Source organism: Eptatretus burgeri, chromosome 2 (assembly GCF_056783735.1).
Source record: "Eptatretus burgeri isolate ZD-2024b chromosome 2, Ebu_testis_v1, whole genome shotgun sequence".
In the NCBI taxonomy this organism is placed as follows: domain Eukaryota; kingdom Metazoa; phylum Chordata; class Myxini; order Myxiniformes; family Myxinidae; genus Eptatretus; species Eptatretus burgeri.
Genome location: NC_140962.1, coordinates 124677141 through 124693347, shown reverse-complemented (window position 1 = coordinate 124693347; position 16207 = coordinate 124677141). Strand labels below are relative to the sequence as shown.

Below are 16207 nucleotides of genomic sequence, written 5' to 3'. Positions count from 1 at the left end.
TGCCTTGCGTTTCGAGAGATTACAATACCAGATCACACAAAAAAATGTGGGTACCGTATGCATACACAAACACATGCCAGCCTCGCTGGAGTGCAACGCGTTTGGCCAGAACATGTAGCGTCGGTCTACGTGGTTCGCAACTACAAAGTTGTGCTTCAGCGTCCGCAATTTAACGTAAAATACGCTTCGTTATCTGAAGCCTATTTCAAAAGCGGACGAACTTCAATGTTTCCTGAAACCTGCAAGCTTGGTTAAAAAGCAGGGCTCGATGCACCATCTTCGCTTGCCGCCAACGAGTATATATTGGAAGTTTGTACGGGCGAAAGTCCCGTACCAGCTTGTGGAGACGGCGATGCCAAGGCTGCAGATTGGAATGAATAAAAAAACATCCAATGCTCCAAGAGACCATTAATTTACTAATCTCTGCATTCAATAACTACTGATTTGATGTGCTCCACGGTACTTCACCATTGTATGTTGCAATCCGTATTCCATAGTTTCCGGACAGCACTTCATCGATTCCATATGATATTGAGGTTCAGTAAAACCACATGCCTCCAAAAGCAACGGCACACAACATACAGCGATTCAACCAAATTGGCATATGTAATAAATAAATGCCCCCTTTCAGGGTGCAAAAACAAACAAACAAACAAACAAACAAGCAAGCAGTCATGGACTGGTACTTACAAAATCGTCAACTTGACCTCTGACCTTGTCTAATAAAAGCTGTCTCTTGAGAAGGTAGCAACACAAACCAGAAGTTTCTATGATGATTCTGTACCAAACCATCAAAAATCGAATGTTTTGGATGTTTGACCTCACTGTGACCTTGAGCTATGACCGATTTTGACCAAAATCGAATCAGCGCTAGCCACCACCCTCCTGAATCACATGGTGTAATTTGACATTGGAAGCTTCTTCCGTTCTCGAGTTATCATTTTTTGGATGTTTGACCTCACCGTGACCTTGACCTTTGACCGATTTTGACCAAAATCTAATCAGCGCTAGCCATCAGCCTCCTGAATCACGTGGTGTAATTTGACATTGGTAGCTTCTTCTGTTCTCGAGTTATCTGCACCAAACCATCAAAAATCGAATATTTGACCTCACTGTGACCTTGACCTTTGACCGATTTTGACCAAAATCTAATCAGCACTTGCCATCAGCCTCCTGAATCACGTGGTGTAATTTGACATTGGTAGCTTCTTCCGTTCGAGTTTTCTGCACCAAACCATCAAAAATCGAATATTTGACCTCACCGTGACCTTGACCTTTGACCGATTTTGACCAAAATCTAATCAGCACTTGCCATCAGCCTCCTGAATCACGTGGTGTAATTTGACATTGGTAGCTTCTTTCGTTCTCGAGTTATCTGCACCAAACCATCAAAAATCGAATATTTGACCTCACCGTGACCTTGACCTTTGACCGATTTTGACCAAAATCTAATCAGCACTAGCCATCACCCTCCTGAATCACGTGGTGTAATTTGACATTGGTAGCTTCTTCCGTTCTCGAGTTATCGTGCCTACAAACAAACAAACAAACAAACAAACAAACAGAAACGGAAGGCATCAATATACTTACGAAATCTTTAGATTTCGTAAGTAAAAAGTTTTGGCGGACTTAACATATTTGTGAAACCTGTGATTACATATCCTCGTGCACATGTTGGCTGAACGCTACGGTTTTATGAATCAGATCGAAGTACCTTGGAAGATGTAATGGTGTTATCTGGATAATTCTTCAGAATGATAGGGTCCTTCGGGAAGCCATCACCAGCGTGTATCGTGCGCACCTCTCCTGAAGGGGTCAACTGCTGGAAACCCTGGGAAATATGGAGAAAGTGGAGAAGAGAACACAAATCAAGGATTTTCATCAGCTCGAACAAAAAATTATTTCTTTCCCTTCCCTTCGCAGCTAAACTGTGCCACGAAAGAATGAGTGCAAGTCATCAAGTCAACAAGATTGATAATCTCTGACAAATTTAAACAAATGTTGTACATCATACTTTAAGAAGAAATGCAGCAAACAATTAGTTAATACTCAAGCATTCGGGTCGGCAAGGGCAAGTCCGAACCAGTCATCAGGAGTGGACATTCAAACGCATGTTCAACTGGAACGGCACTCGGTAGAGAGCACACCTCCGCCAAGCTCAACAGTGTGCGTTTTGTATCCCACTGATGGGCTGGATCTGAATCCGGACCTGAACCAAAATGAAATCAATTCGTCCTTGTCAAATGGCCAACCTGTCCACCAAATTTCATCAAAATCTGTCTACAACCTTTTGAGATATCCTGTTCACAGACAGACAGACAGACACACAGACACAGACAAACAGATAAGGGTGAAAACATAACCTCCGTCCACCTTCTGTCCGTGCATTTGTCTGTCCGTCTGTCCGTCTGCCGTTTATGGCGCCCGTGGATTGAAAAGCTCAACATTCAATTTTGAAATGACGGAAAAACAAGCATGAGTGATGTTGATGCCAAATTTTATTTCGCAAACAGGATATTTTGCGCTCTTTTTAGACAAATCCGACCACCGCCGCCGTATGTTTCGCGGTACAAGTCGCACTGAGCGAAACCAAGAGTGCAACACAATTGACCTTTTTTTTAAGTCCATGAAATATTGTTTAAACAGATAGATTAACTTAAACCTTTCCCATCACCAAGGACAGATACTCTTGCTAGCTTTTCCTGTCACTTGGGATGGGTACTCTTCCTTGTAACAACATATGAGAACACAGTGGTATGAATCACAGATCAGGAGGAAGAGATGATTGGGACCATACTCTGTGCAGAGAGTTGGTGCTGCCGAAGCAGACTCCTTGGCTATTGGGCACAATCCTGGACGGGTCACCACTCCGACACAGGATACTCATTTTGCCGACCTCGGAAGGATGACAGGCCGAGTTAACGCCACCTGGTATTAATTCAACAGCTGAACGGGATTTGAACTCAGGACCCAAGGATCCAAAGCGCGCCACCCTAACCATTAAGCCAACATCAGGCATAATAATCACAGAGAGAACATGGGGAAAGGAGAGATCATTGATGGAAATAAAAGTGATGGTAATAAAAAGGGCAAGACTATTGACCCGCATAATGCCTTCTGTTTCATTCCTCAAAATTTTTGAATTTTTTCTTTCTCCAAAGAAAGACACGAGAATAGACACCTTTACATGCAACGAAGTTGTAAAATATTTCAAACATCTGCATAATATAAGCTACAGTTTTGTAACAATGGATAAGAACATGGACCTACAACCTCGAGACTCGAGAGCAGTTGATCTTCACTATTGTTTTAGAGGAGGGACACTTTTGCCGATAAGACATCAGTGTGAGAGCCGCCACACCGTCTGCAGGATTCCAAAATGGCTGCTATTAGGCCCCGCCCCACGTACTCTTCTTCGTTGTGGTTAACTGGGGTGCAAGCGTAATTGTTTGTATCCTGCCATCGACTGATGTGGTTGTGCTACTTTTACACTTCACGTTGGAACACTCATTTGAAACCATCGAGTCAATTTGATCACATTTGTGTATAATCAGCTTCACGCCAGGGGCCGCACCTCAGGCCACCAGGGGCCGCCAGTGGCACGCGGGCCGCACAATGAAAAACAGGGCTCTAGAACATGATAGTATTGCAAGCGTCTACAAGTGAATGGCAACACATTCGGAGGGCTTCAATTATGCTAAATGGCAAAATTAAATTGCTCACGGACTGTTTGGATAAAGGCATTGAGGGAGCGATTGGATTATAATAGAAACATTGAAACATTGTTGTCTATTATTTCAGTCTACTTTTCCTTCATGGAAGAGTTAGGAGACAGAAGAGGACAGAACAGAACAAAGTGGAAAGCATGGAAACATCAACAGTAAGATAGAGGGACACAACAGACTAAAAATGGGCGTCGGGAAGGATGAAAGCAAGGGAAGGACAGAGGCGGTGAACAAGCTAGATACAAGATCAAACACAGTGATAAGGGACCAAAAGAACAGGATGGATAAACCAAGGATGAAAGAGTAATGTAACAAATGAATGGAAACATGGGTGGAGGAAGAGAAAGGGAAAAAAAAAAAACACAATAACCTGGAAAGTAAGGGGTCGGTTAAACGAGGGTAGAAAATTTCAGAAATATGAATGGGGGATGAAGTAGGGAGGTGGTAGGGAAGGATAAGATAGAACAGAATGAGGAAGAAATTTAGCTCTACGGGCAAGAGAAAACAGGAAGAAATGAGTGGAGGTGAACGATGAGCCTAGATTAATTGATTAGGGCAAGATTACAGGAACAACTTGTATATCCTAGAGTTTCTGGGGATGGTTAGAGGGCTCGGAGAAAAGGTTGAGCTGGAGAAGAAGGGGAGGCAGTAAAAAGAAATAATTTTTATAAAAAAAATTTAAACACAGGGAGGTCATTAACCTGCCTGTGATGAGAGAGCAACATTCTTTGTGCTTCAGCCTCAAATTGTTGAAGAAATTCGTGATTTATTGATACCAAGCATTCCTTCTGTTTTATATCGGGGACAATCAAAACAAAAAATAGCACTGCCTGTCCTGAAGCTCACCTGGATCAGGAGCAAGTCTCTCAAACACCCCGCAGACCCCATTAGACCCCAAAAATTTTAATACCGTGAACAAACGTTGGTACATCACGGGTGATGAAGGTTGTGGTCAAGTTTAATCGAAATTGTGTGTGTGTAGTTTCCAAGAAGAGAGAAAATACCTTTTTGGAGGGGGGAGGGGGGGTTGCAGCCCCTCTTAATGAGCACAGATTTTGATGAGGTCAATACACCTTCGTTAGGCATCAGCTTTCAAGTTGGGGGTCAAATTTCATCAAAATCATCATGCATTTGGTCCAAGCGATAATGACTGAAGTTTTTTACGGACTGACTGCCACTGCTCGATCACATAAGCTCACCTGACTAAAGTCCAGGTGAGCTAACAACTCATATCTCATTCATAAATCATACAGTTTGTTGCAATTAAATTTCTGGTCTTTGTTGTCCTAAAGAAGACCATTACATTTATCGGTGGGTTTGGGGGGGGGGGGGTACGTTAGTTTATGACCTTATCCACTGTTTATGCCCAGGCCGATTGTTATGACCTTTTAACCCCATGCATGTCACTCAAAGCAAGGATAAGCTATTGGTTCACTCTGTCTGAGAGAAGGCAGTCGATGATTGAGGAACTACTTAATTTCAACTGAATTTTATATATTTGACCACTGTAGAGCATGAACCGGCATTTCAGTAGTACTTTATCTTTGAATGTAGCAAATTGTACGGAGTCTCGTGCGCACAGCGCGATCAACAATTGCTTCAGTCTGTCTGTCTGGCAGTCAAATAAGATTGAAGATCATGCCAAGTTGAAAACCTACTGGTTTGAGGACGTCATAAAGCTCACAAACAACAGACATGAAGAGCGAATTGAACGTGTTGAAATGGTGGCGTACAAGTGGGTACACATCAGCAGCGGTAAACTTCCAATTCGCTGGTCTGTTTTGTCTTGTTTCTACAGCTTTTAAAACTTTTATTTCATTTCAATTGAATTATACATTTGAACACTGCAGAACCTAAATCGTCTAGTTTGCACTTTTCAAAAACATTCAGTTTAGCAGTACTTGCACAAATTTTTACGGCAACAAAGGTGGTGCATAATTGGCCCATGCTGCTCAGCGTCCACGGTGCCGATTGGGTCAGGACCGGTGCTGTCGATTAGTTGGGTCTGCCTATGTGTGAGAGCGGCGCACCATTGTTCGGCGCTCGCCAGGCATCGAAGCAAGGCTTTGTGAACAGGGCAGAAAACACGAGTGCAGTAAGACGAGGGAGTTACAACCTCACTCTCCCTCTTTTTCTGGCTCTGCCCTATGACCTGGGTATACTACACTCACAACCCGCTTTTGGTGCACTTTGCCACCGCCTCCAGCACACTGTCAATCTGTGATGAATTGCCAGCCTTTAAATCCTCTCGTCTGTGCCGGTGTGCATGATCGCGCGTGTGTGTGTGTGTGGGCCCTTCGCCGGGGGGTTAAATTCATTGTTGTATTGTTTTGCTTGTCAATTGTGTCTGACAATTGTGTGAATACTTTCCTGTCTGGGATTTCATGCAATATTAAATTATGATCTATTGCCAAGTCCGGATGCATGTCTCTGCCATCTTTACCGCCTGGACCGAGTCGGGAAATAAATAAAGTTAATCCCTTCGTTTCACTCATTACGTGCGCGTTTCGACACCAAAAATGTGGCACCCACGAACGCTTGGACGGACAACCCCCCAAAAATAATGCCTCCGCCACCTTTGGTTGTGAACGCATAATAAAAAAAAAGAGTTGACATTGTACATTTTGCAATCCACTTATTAATGGAAATGTATTATAGCAGCTGAAACGCAGGAAGCAGCTCTTGCCTGATCGAGCAACATCAACATGAAATGCTCAACCTGGCTCAGTTACAGTCTCTGAAAAAAACAGCAAGACACACAGAACCGCCCTCACAGCATCAGTCAACCTGCACAGGCTTTTCAAAGCCTTCATTTGGCAAAATCGTCTGAGATGTGAGCTCACGGGCAGACACGCACGCACGCACACGCAACAGCATCGTCCATCACAGCATTGTCCACCAATCGTGATCCCTTAATACCAAAATGGAGGTGGATACTTTGAGCCATGGGATGACTCCATTCCACCTTCAGAAATCCGCATACGGAGATAACGTCCGACGACGCACGCATGGAAAAGTCGAGAAGAGACAACAAGGTTGTCGAAATGGATGGGTTCGTTCGACTAATACATGACCAACAGCAATGGCACAGCACACGCCGCCGACAAATGATCCGTCTCAACCTTCACGTACCTATTTTGCGAAAACTACAAAGCGACAGATGCTCGATAAAAGCAATGCAGCAAGTCCTGAAACTCAGTCGTCATCAAGAAGCCATTCAATCAAGAACCACCTCCATTTTCAAAACAGAACGTTTGTTTCATCGGTGCCAGATAAGACGTCTGGGAATTGCGACCACCGCGGGCGATGTCCTTCGGCAATAGGTGCACGTCGATGAATGAAATGAAAAATGATGAAATCACAAACAGGCAGATATTGGACGATTGAAGCAGAAACAATTTTGAAACGTGAAATGGAACAATAAATATTACGTTCCGTATGTACCGCGATTTGACGCAAAAGGTGTTCATGAATGGGTCAAACCGATGCTTGTCGGCAAAGGGACCGACGCAACATGAATCCAAGAAAGGATGCAAATGAATAATGTGACATATTTGTTTCATCCGAACTACAAGGCGTCTCCCTTTCGAATTACAAATGAGTCTTTTGTTCACTATTGTGATTATACACTCAATGTTTGTGTTGGTTTCCTTTTCAGTAAACAATAAGAACAGGTTCTGGGCTGTTGCAACAATGTATTATTGTCCAAAATGATGAAAACAGTTTGTGTTGGCAGGGAATTAGGAATGTCACTATATGTATGTGTGGGTGCAGACACAGACAGGGAAACACACACACACACACACGGATACTTTGAAACCAGAGAGGGCTCCGTTCCACCTTCTGAAACCCGCATGTGGAGATAACAACCAACGGCACACGCACGCACGTACACACGTACACACACACACCTTATTTAACAATCTCAATTATTCGCACATGAACTGGCTGGACAGACCTGACATTCCACTGTGGAATTTGGTTCAGGGTGCCAGCAATGACTCTGCTCGTCTTCACGAAGGAAACCGTGGGATCTTTAACGTCCACCACGTAACGATGGCACGCGGGACGCCCAGTTTAACGTCCATCCGAGGGTCGGCACACGCACGCTGATGAATCACCCTGTCTGTGGAACACTGGGATGACAATTCATAAACTGGGCCGAGATTCACACCCAGGCGAGACATCTTGGAGGTGAGCGTGCGCACCTCGAAGCTATAAACCGGACAGCGACGCGGATGCACAGAGACAGGTACTCGGCCAGTCAGTATGGGCAAAACCACCGATGGCAAATATTTGGGATGTTTGAGTGAATAAAAATGAAAACAACTGACATTTTTTTTAATAGAATGGAACTCAAAGGACTTCTCCAAATTTCTCCCTTTATCCCAGACTCCTTTACAATCCCATATTTGCTTTTTCTTATTCCTTCTCATTAACTAATCCATTCACAGACGGCCATGTACACAAACACTTGTTGTTTTGAATTCGGGACGTATACGCGAGTGAGCATTTTTGAAGTCCGTTTCCAGTTTTTGTAAAATGATCACAATGATACAAGATGATTGTTGCTTTGCAATGACGTCATAACATTTCAATGCCATTAGGCTTTGTACAAGTAATACTTATTAACCTGTCCACAACGCAGCGGGAGGGGAGGGGGGTGGTCGGGGTTGCAATCGGGTGTGTGTGTGTGTGTGTGTGTGTGTGTGTGTGTGTGTGTGTGTGTGTGTGTGTGTGTGTGTGTGTGTGTGTGTGTGTGTGTGTGTGTGTGTGTGTGTGTGTGTGTGTGCGCGCGCGCGTCTGTGCGCGCGTGTCTGCGTCTGTTCAGGCCATAACTTTTGTCAGGGCAAAGTCACCGGAAGTACAAATAGGCCATTTTTAGCATGTCCACTGCATCGCATAAGACAGCCGGGTTTTTTTTTTTTTTTTTTTTTTTTTTTAAATCAGTTCCATGTTTCTTCATTGACCACTTGAGATTTTGTCATCAAATTTTCAACAAACCTTTATGATGAGAATATGGAGAAGAATAATTAATAAATTTAATTCTATTTTTTTTGTTACCTCCGCCACTGAAAGTGGGCGGAGGTTATGTTTTCACCGTCTGTCTGTCTATTTCTCAACTGTTTGCCTGTCTGTATTTGTTTGTCTATCTGTCTGTCTGACTATCTATGCACAGAATATCTCAAAAAGTTGTGAACGGATTTGTAAGAAATTTGCTTGGGAAGTTGGCTGTGTGACAAGGACGTAATAGTGATATTTTAGAGAAGATCCAGATCCACATCGGAGAATTTTTAAAGTGATTCTTCACCATCAAGAGATGGGGCCAAAACCGATATAGAGCACAATATCTCAAAAAGTTGTAGACGGATTCGGACGAAACTCAGTGGACACGTTGGGTGTGTGACAAGGAGGAATCGATTCGATTTTGGTGAAGATCCGGATCTGGATAGGATTTTAAAAATCAAATTTTCTCAGCGATTAGAGCCCCATATCTCAACGGTGAAGAAACAACATACTGCATATAGGACGATCTGATAAAGTTGTGGACGAGTTATGACAAAACGAAGTGGATGAGTTGGTGAGGTGACGAGAACAAGCCAATTCGGTTTTGGAGGTCCGGGTCCAGACCTGGCCTGTCATTGGGAAACAAAAGTCTTAACTGTTCAGCCTGGTGGAGGTGCACGCTCAACCGAGTGCCGTTCTAGTTAACCTCCGCCATCGAAGATGGATGGAGGTTACTGTTTTCACCCCTTTCTGTTTGTTTGTTTGTTTGTTTGTGAACAGTATTACGGAAAAAAACTCCTCGACGGATTTCAACGAAACTTGGTGGGGGGGGGAGGGTTAGGTCTGGTCCAAGGATCTTGCCATTAGATTTTGGACTTGGTCCAAAGTCCAATATGGCCGCTATGGCGGCCAATTTTTAAAAATATTTGAATTTTTTTTTTGCATTTCTACATGTTTTAAGTGATTTCCAACCCCCCCCAAAAAAAAAAATTGTTAGAGAAAAAAAATTTTGCAAATTTTTTTCAACAAAATTGATTTTTTTTTGTATTTCTACATGTTATAAGTGATTTCCAACAAAGAACATGCCAATATTATAATTGTGGCTGATTTTGGAACTTCAGGTGGAAATACCCAGGTAAAATCAATTTCTGTCTCAAGGAATCTAGTTATGACGAATGAATTGAGTATGTAAAAGTTAAAAGTAAAAGGGAAAGTTGCAAACTATAACTCTGTGAGCACTGTTGACATCAAATTGAATGAATAGGATATCAGGTTGACTTGAGTGACCTAGCAGTATTGGCGGCGGAGGTTTTGCACTCTACCGAGTGCTCCCCCTCTAGTTTAGCTGCTGTTTTCGGCAAGTTGAGTTCGAGTCCACAGCGAATGCAGATGGGCTTGTCATTGCGAGACGCCTTCCAGTTTAAGCATCTTTGTGACGGTTCAAGGGTCATGCGCTCGACAGATACGTACAATTTGTATGAAGGGGTGCTGTCAGTAAGATAAGCTTTTCATTTTGCTTGTTCTCGAGGACGCGTCGTCAGGTATTTGCTTTTCTTCTACTTGGAGTCTCTTTCTTATGTTACCCACAAAGTGCATCAGTTTGTTGCTCTTCAGGGTATTTTATTGGTTTTGCTTCCATTATCTTGTCATTTAATGTGGACTCCACAATACCTGCCGTAGATGTCTTAATGGGACAGAATAAACTTCAAATTGTTCACCTCCTCCACTCTTTCAAGCTTTCTACTCACTACTCAAACCTACTGTTCCACAACTGCTTGATCAAGAGATTTATTTATTTGCTTTTGGAACAATGCTGAATTTCTTACCAAACCCGAGATCAAGCTCGATGTGTTCAAGAACAATGCCCATGTTAACACGACACAGGTTGGCTGTTGTTACTCACCAGGCACGGTGGAATTAGGGTCAGCGCGTCCGCTCCAAGTCTGGGAGGTCGATGGTTCGAACCCCCTACGGAGTCGCAACAAATAATATTAAAATGGTACGTACTGCTTCCTTGCCTGACGGATAGAACATGGAAAAGTAACCATAGGTTGGTAATAATAGCACAGGCTTCCATGGCCCTCATGGCCTCCTCCTGGGTTGAAGTTCCTTGGAAGGGATCTGTTGTCCTTGTAATCAATATCTCTACAGAGATGGTCCACCACAACTTCAATGGCCTCAATTATTCCCACATCCACTGTGGAGTCGCAAGGGAACGATTCTTTTGGGGGGGGGGGGCAAGTCTCTCAAGAATCAGCCGGCCAGATGTGCCATTCGTCTGAAGGCAGTCGGAGTTCATAATTAATTCCGGGTGCTTGCGACGATACTTGCAGATGAGTCTTTGCTGCATCACCGATATGTCTTCCAACTAATGCTAGCAGAAGGGATAACCGGCTTAACGGCGATTGGAGGGACGGCGCACCTTGTCGTGCCTGTGAGGTACCAAGCGGACAGTTTGTAGTGGAGTCGGGAATCAAACCGTGCAACATGCCTGCCAGACCGTTGTTGCGATAAAAACTGCACAAGAAATGTTTGAATGAAAGAAACCCGCACTTGGTGAATGGAATACACGACACGTTGGGCAAACGACGAAGTGAATGAACAGGCCCATGGGGAGGTGAGATAAAGGGAAGACCGAGTGGTGGACAGGTAGGTAGGTCGGAAAGTAGGTAGGAAAGTAGGTAGGTAAGTAGGTAGGTAAGTAGGTAGGTAAGTAGGTAGGTAAGTAGGTAGGTAAGTAGGTAGGTAAGTAGGTAGGTAAGTAGGTAGGTAAGTAGGTAGGTAAGTAGGTAGGTAAGTAGGTAGGTAAGTAGGTAGGTAAGTAGGTAGGTAAGTAGGTAGGTAAGTAGGTGGGTAAGTGGGTAGGTAAGTAGGTAGGTAAGTAGGTAGGTAAGTAGGTAGGTAAGTAGGTAGGTAAGTAGGTAGGTAAGTAGGTAGGTAAGTAGGTAGGTAGGTAAGTAGGTAGATAGGTAAGTAGGTAGATAGGTAAGTAGGTAGATAGGTAAGTAGGTAAGTAAGTAGGTAAATAGGTAAGTAGGTAAATAGGTAAGTAGGTAAATAGGTAAGTAGGGAGGTAAGTAAGGAGGTAAGTAGGGAGGTAAGTAGGGAGGTAAGTAGGGAGGTAAGTAGGGAGGTAAGTAGGGAGGTAAGTAGGGAGGTAAGTAGGGAGGTAAGTAGGGAGGTAAGTAGGGAGGTAAGTAGGGAGGTAAGTAGGGAGGTAAGTAGGGAGGTAAGTAGGTAGGTAAGAAGGTAGATAAGTAGGGAGTTAAGTAGGTAAGTAGGGAGGTAAGTAAGTAGGTAAGTAAGTAGGTAAGTAAGTCGGTAAGTAAGGAGGTAAGGAAGGAGGTAAGTAGGTAAGTAGGTAAGTAAGTCAGTATGTAAGTAGGTAGATCGGTAAGTAGGGAGGTAAGTAGGGAGGTAAGTAGGGAGGTAAGTAAGTAGGTAGGTAGAGGACACCGACAGAGGAACCTTTTGGAACTACTCACTCACACACTCACTCACTCACACACTCACTCACTCACTCACTCACTCACTCACCAGCCAAGCTTCGAGCTTGTCCCACATGGACTTGGAGGGTTCGATTCCAGCCCACCCTGGGCTACGTCGTGGACCACCGATCCTCGGACAGCACCGATGTAAACCGACTTTGACGCTGCCCACCTCTTACTGAGCCTTCATCGCAAGGCCTACAGGTAATAAAAGTGCGGCACTTACCTATTTGCGAACCTTTCCCTTTGTGCCTGCACCACTCTCCCTCTGTCCCTGTTTAAACACTCACGATAACACTCGAACCGAGCTTACACTTGTATTTCAAACTCAATTTCACACGAAATTTCCGCCGCACTTTCTCATCCCTTTCCAATCCCCGATCCCTCCTTTCCTTCCTCTTCCTGTTTCGCTGCAACGTTGCGAACGACGCAAGGCATTATGGGTAGTAAACCGTTTGATTCCCGAAATAAATAACACTCTGCGATTCAGAACGTTCGATTCAAACAGGTCACACGAACGTGATTATTTATTCATAGCGCGCCTTTATTAATCCATTGGAAGTTTGCACGATATGCACAACAAGGACTGTGTTTTCACACGGAGCACGACAAACAGAGCAAACCGCAAGCCCCGCCCAGCAATCCTCAGCCCAACCCAGTCGCGCTTAGCCCCGCCCATCCACGCTTAGCCACGCCCATCCACGCTTAGCCCCGCCCATCCACGCTTAGCCACGCCCATCCACGCTTAGCCACGCCCATCCACGCTTAGCCCCGCCCAGCAATCCTCAGCCCAACCCAGTCGCGCTTAGCCCCGCCCATCCACGCTTAGCCACGCCCATCCACGCTTAGCCCCGCCCATCCACGCTTAGCCACGCCCATCCACGCTTAGCCCCGCCCATCCACGCTTAGCCCCGCCCAGCAATCCTCAGCCCAACCCAGTCGCGCTTAGCCCCGCCCATCCACGCTTTGCCCCGCCCAGATTCTCGAAAAACCCCTTCGAATTTCGATGCTCTCCAGGTTCCCGTTCCAAGTGTGCAACTTGTGTCCACATTTCCTTCCCGCGTGCGCGCCTTATCCCCCACACGACTCGCACGGTACGGAAATGCCGCGATGTGGATCGCTGATTGGACACCTGAGGTATTATTGTGACGTGTTTGACCGTGTTCACGGTTCACCCCCCACCCACACCCTAAAAATTATAATAACACGAATAATATGCACAAACAAGGCTCGCTGGAAATTCGGAGGAGAATCCTTCATGAGACCGATCTTACGCCCTCAGAAACACTGATGAATAAACGGTTTTCGGGACATTTGATGAATGAATTACGTCATCATTTAAATTTGAGGGGCGGGAAGTAAATTCTGGATCAGCATTTTTGTATTCCGGATCGCATCCGCCCGTTTCAGGGTGAGAGTTGGTCGATGGTGATCAGCACAGTTGGACACGATCCGGAAGTAAATTTTGTGATCCAGGTTTTCGGAGACAACACAATATATATATATATATATATATATATATATATATATATATATATATATATATATATATATATATATATATATATATATATATATATATATATATATATATATATATACGTAATGATCAGACCAGCACACAGGATCAAAACAACCGCTTTAATAATTACATAATCTCAGGAGGGAAAATGACATAGAGTTCCGGACTTCCGGTAATGCCAGATCTACAAGATCTAGTAGTAACACTAATGGCAATATATATGTATATGTATATATGTATTTATGTATATATTTATATATATATGCGTATATATTTTTTTATTTTTTAAATACTCTTTAGCCATCCTTGAGTTTTATTATGAAAACAATAACAGAGAAAATGAAATGAACTTCCGGTATAATATGACGTCATCGGGCACAATATTCTCCAGCATGGCAGCGCAGGGTTCGTGTGAGGGCCTTGAGGTGGGAGAGCGGAGGAACGAGGCGGGAAATCAGAAGGACGCGTCCTCTGAGGAGAAGAGGAACAAGGGCCCGTTGTGTGTCCTCTTCCTCGGAATGGCGGGAGCCGGTAAAACCAGACTGGTCCAGGTGAACGATCGGAGGGAAATGTGAACCAATTGACGTGTCTGACTCGGACTAGAAAGCGTTAGTTTGCGATGGACGAAATGATTTTAATTGATGTTTGTGTTTTTGAACACGAAGCTGCAGGTTCGCAGTACTTGGTGTGTGGATGTCGGGCCGATCGCGCAGAGAGGAGTGAGGGAGAAATATTTAATTGTGTCCGTCGGTGAAACAAGATTAAAAAATCGTTTAAACCCGTCATTGAGGACACAAACAACAGTTAGGGATAAGGAATGTAACGTGTTATATGGTGGACAGGTTGGGTGTGTGACGTGGTGAACTATAGACCCGTTGGTTTTACCTGTTACCTGTCTTACCTGTTACCTGTCTTACCTGTTGGTTTTACCTGTTACCTGTCTTACCTGTTGGTCTTACCTGTTACCTGTCTTACCTGTTGGTCTTACCTGTTACCTGTCTTACCTGTTGGTTTTACCTGTTACCTGTCTTACCTGTTGGTTTTACCTGTTACCTGTCTTACCTGTTGGTTTTACCTGTTACCTGTCTTACCTGTTGGTTTTACCTGTTACCTGTCTTACCTGTTGGTTTTACCTGTTACCTGTCTTACCTGTTGGTTTTACCTGTTACCTGTCTTACCTGTTGGTTTTACCTGTTACCTGTCTTACCTGTTGGTTTTACCTGTTACCTGTCTTACCTGTTGGTTTTACCTGTTGCCTGTCTTACCTGTTGGTGTTACCTGTCTTACCTGTTGGTGTTACCTGTCTTACCTGTTGGTTTTACCTGTCTTACCTGTTGGTTTTACCTGTCTTACCTGTTGGTTTTACCTGTCTTACCTGTTGGTTTTACCTGTCTTACCTGTTGGTTTTACCTGTCTTACCTGTTGGTTTTACCTGTTGGTTTTACCTGTCTTACCTGTTCGTTTGACTTCAGTTGTGGGGAAGGTGTCGGAGACATTAATTAAGGACCAGATGAGGAACCATTTAAATAAATAGAAACTAATTAAAGGTAGTCAGCATGGGTTTACCTAAGGTAGTTCCTGTTCAACAAATCTTTTCGAGTTCTATGAAGCAGTGTCTGATTGGGTGGATGAGGGAAAGGCAGTGGACATAGTATATCTAGACTTTAAGAAGGCATTTGATAAGGTACCACATTGCAGATTGTTAGCCTAAGTGAGGGCTTGTGGAGTGGCTGGTCAGGTAGATAATTGGATTACAAACTGGCTTTCTGATAGGAAGCAAAGAGTGGCTGTGAGTGGGAGGATGTAGGTAGTGGATACCTCAGGGTTCAGTACTCAGACCATTACTAATTATTATTTACATCAATGATTTGGATAATGGCGTAAAGAGTAGGATTTCCAAATTTGCAGATGACACAAAGCTTGGAGGTAAGGTGGACAGCAGAGGGGATGGTGATCAGATTCAGGAAAGTATTGATACTTGTATAGATTGGGCAAAAGATTGGCAGATATAATGCCTAAGTTATTTTATAACTTGGTTTACACAGTTCTTCAGCTAAAATGTAGGGACGGTAGGTCGAAATATAAATATAATTTCAATTTTTAGAAATGACATATTTTTGTGATTTGTTTTCAGATGTTCCATGGAAAAGACAATAGTAGGTGGGGGGGGGGGAAATAAATATAAATCCCAGACCAAGAGGATCTAAGAAAACATTGAAGATGGAAGACAATTCAAATGCAGGATGCCCATGTTCACTGTATCATCTGATGTGAAAAACAATAAAGAAAAAAACCAGTGCATATTGCTGGATATGATTAAAAAGGGTGTCTACTAGGGGAGAACACGCTCAAAACGGTCAATCGGAGCCATAACCAGCTCTTACTTTTCAGCGGGCATCTGATCGTACCATCTCCCCATCCCCATGAGCACATCAAACGCTGATTTCTGGTCCGTTGAAGGCTGA

At 43.8% G+C, this 16207-nt stretch overlaps 2 protein-coding genes across 3 annotated transcripts in view; one reads left to right on the top strand and one right to left on the bottom strand.

The window, feature by feature from the left end:
* LOC147032996 (phospholipid-transporting ATPase IF-like) overlaps nucleotides 1-12793 on the bottom strand; it is a 140944-nt gene extending 128151 nt beyond the window's left edge. For both annotated transcript variants that reach the window (XM_085871099.1, XM_085871098.1), the window contains exons 1-2: nucleotides 12270-12793; nucleotides 1715-1831 (exon numbers count right to left, since the gene is read on the bottom strand). In XM_085871099.1, the coding sequence (XP_085727225.1) occupies nucleotides 1715-1831; nucleotides 12270-12296 (144 nt within the window). In that variant the 5' untranslated portion in view covers nucleotides 12297-12793. The remainder of the gene's footprint in view (nucleotides 1-1714; nucleotides 1832-12269) is intronic.
* Nucleotides 12794-14093: 1300 nt separating this feature from the next.
* GPN1 (GPN-loop GTPase 1) overlaps nucleotides 14094-16207 on the top strand; it is a 30011-nt gene continuing 27897 nt past the window's right edge. Inside the window, exon 1 of the mRNA XM_085871096.1 lies at nucleotides 14094-14293. Within this exon, the coding sequence (XP_085727222.1) occupies nucleotides 14105-14293 (189 nt within the window). The 5' untranslated portion in view covers nucleotides 14094-14104. The remainder of the gene's footprint in view (nucleotides 14294-16207) is intronic.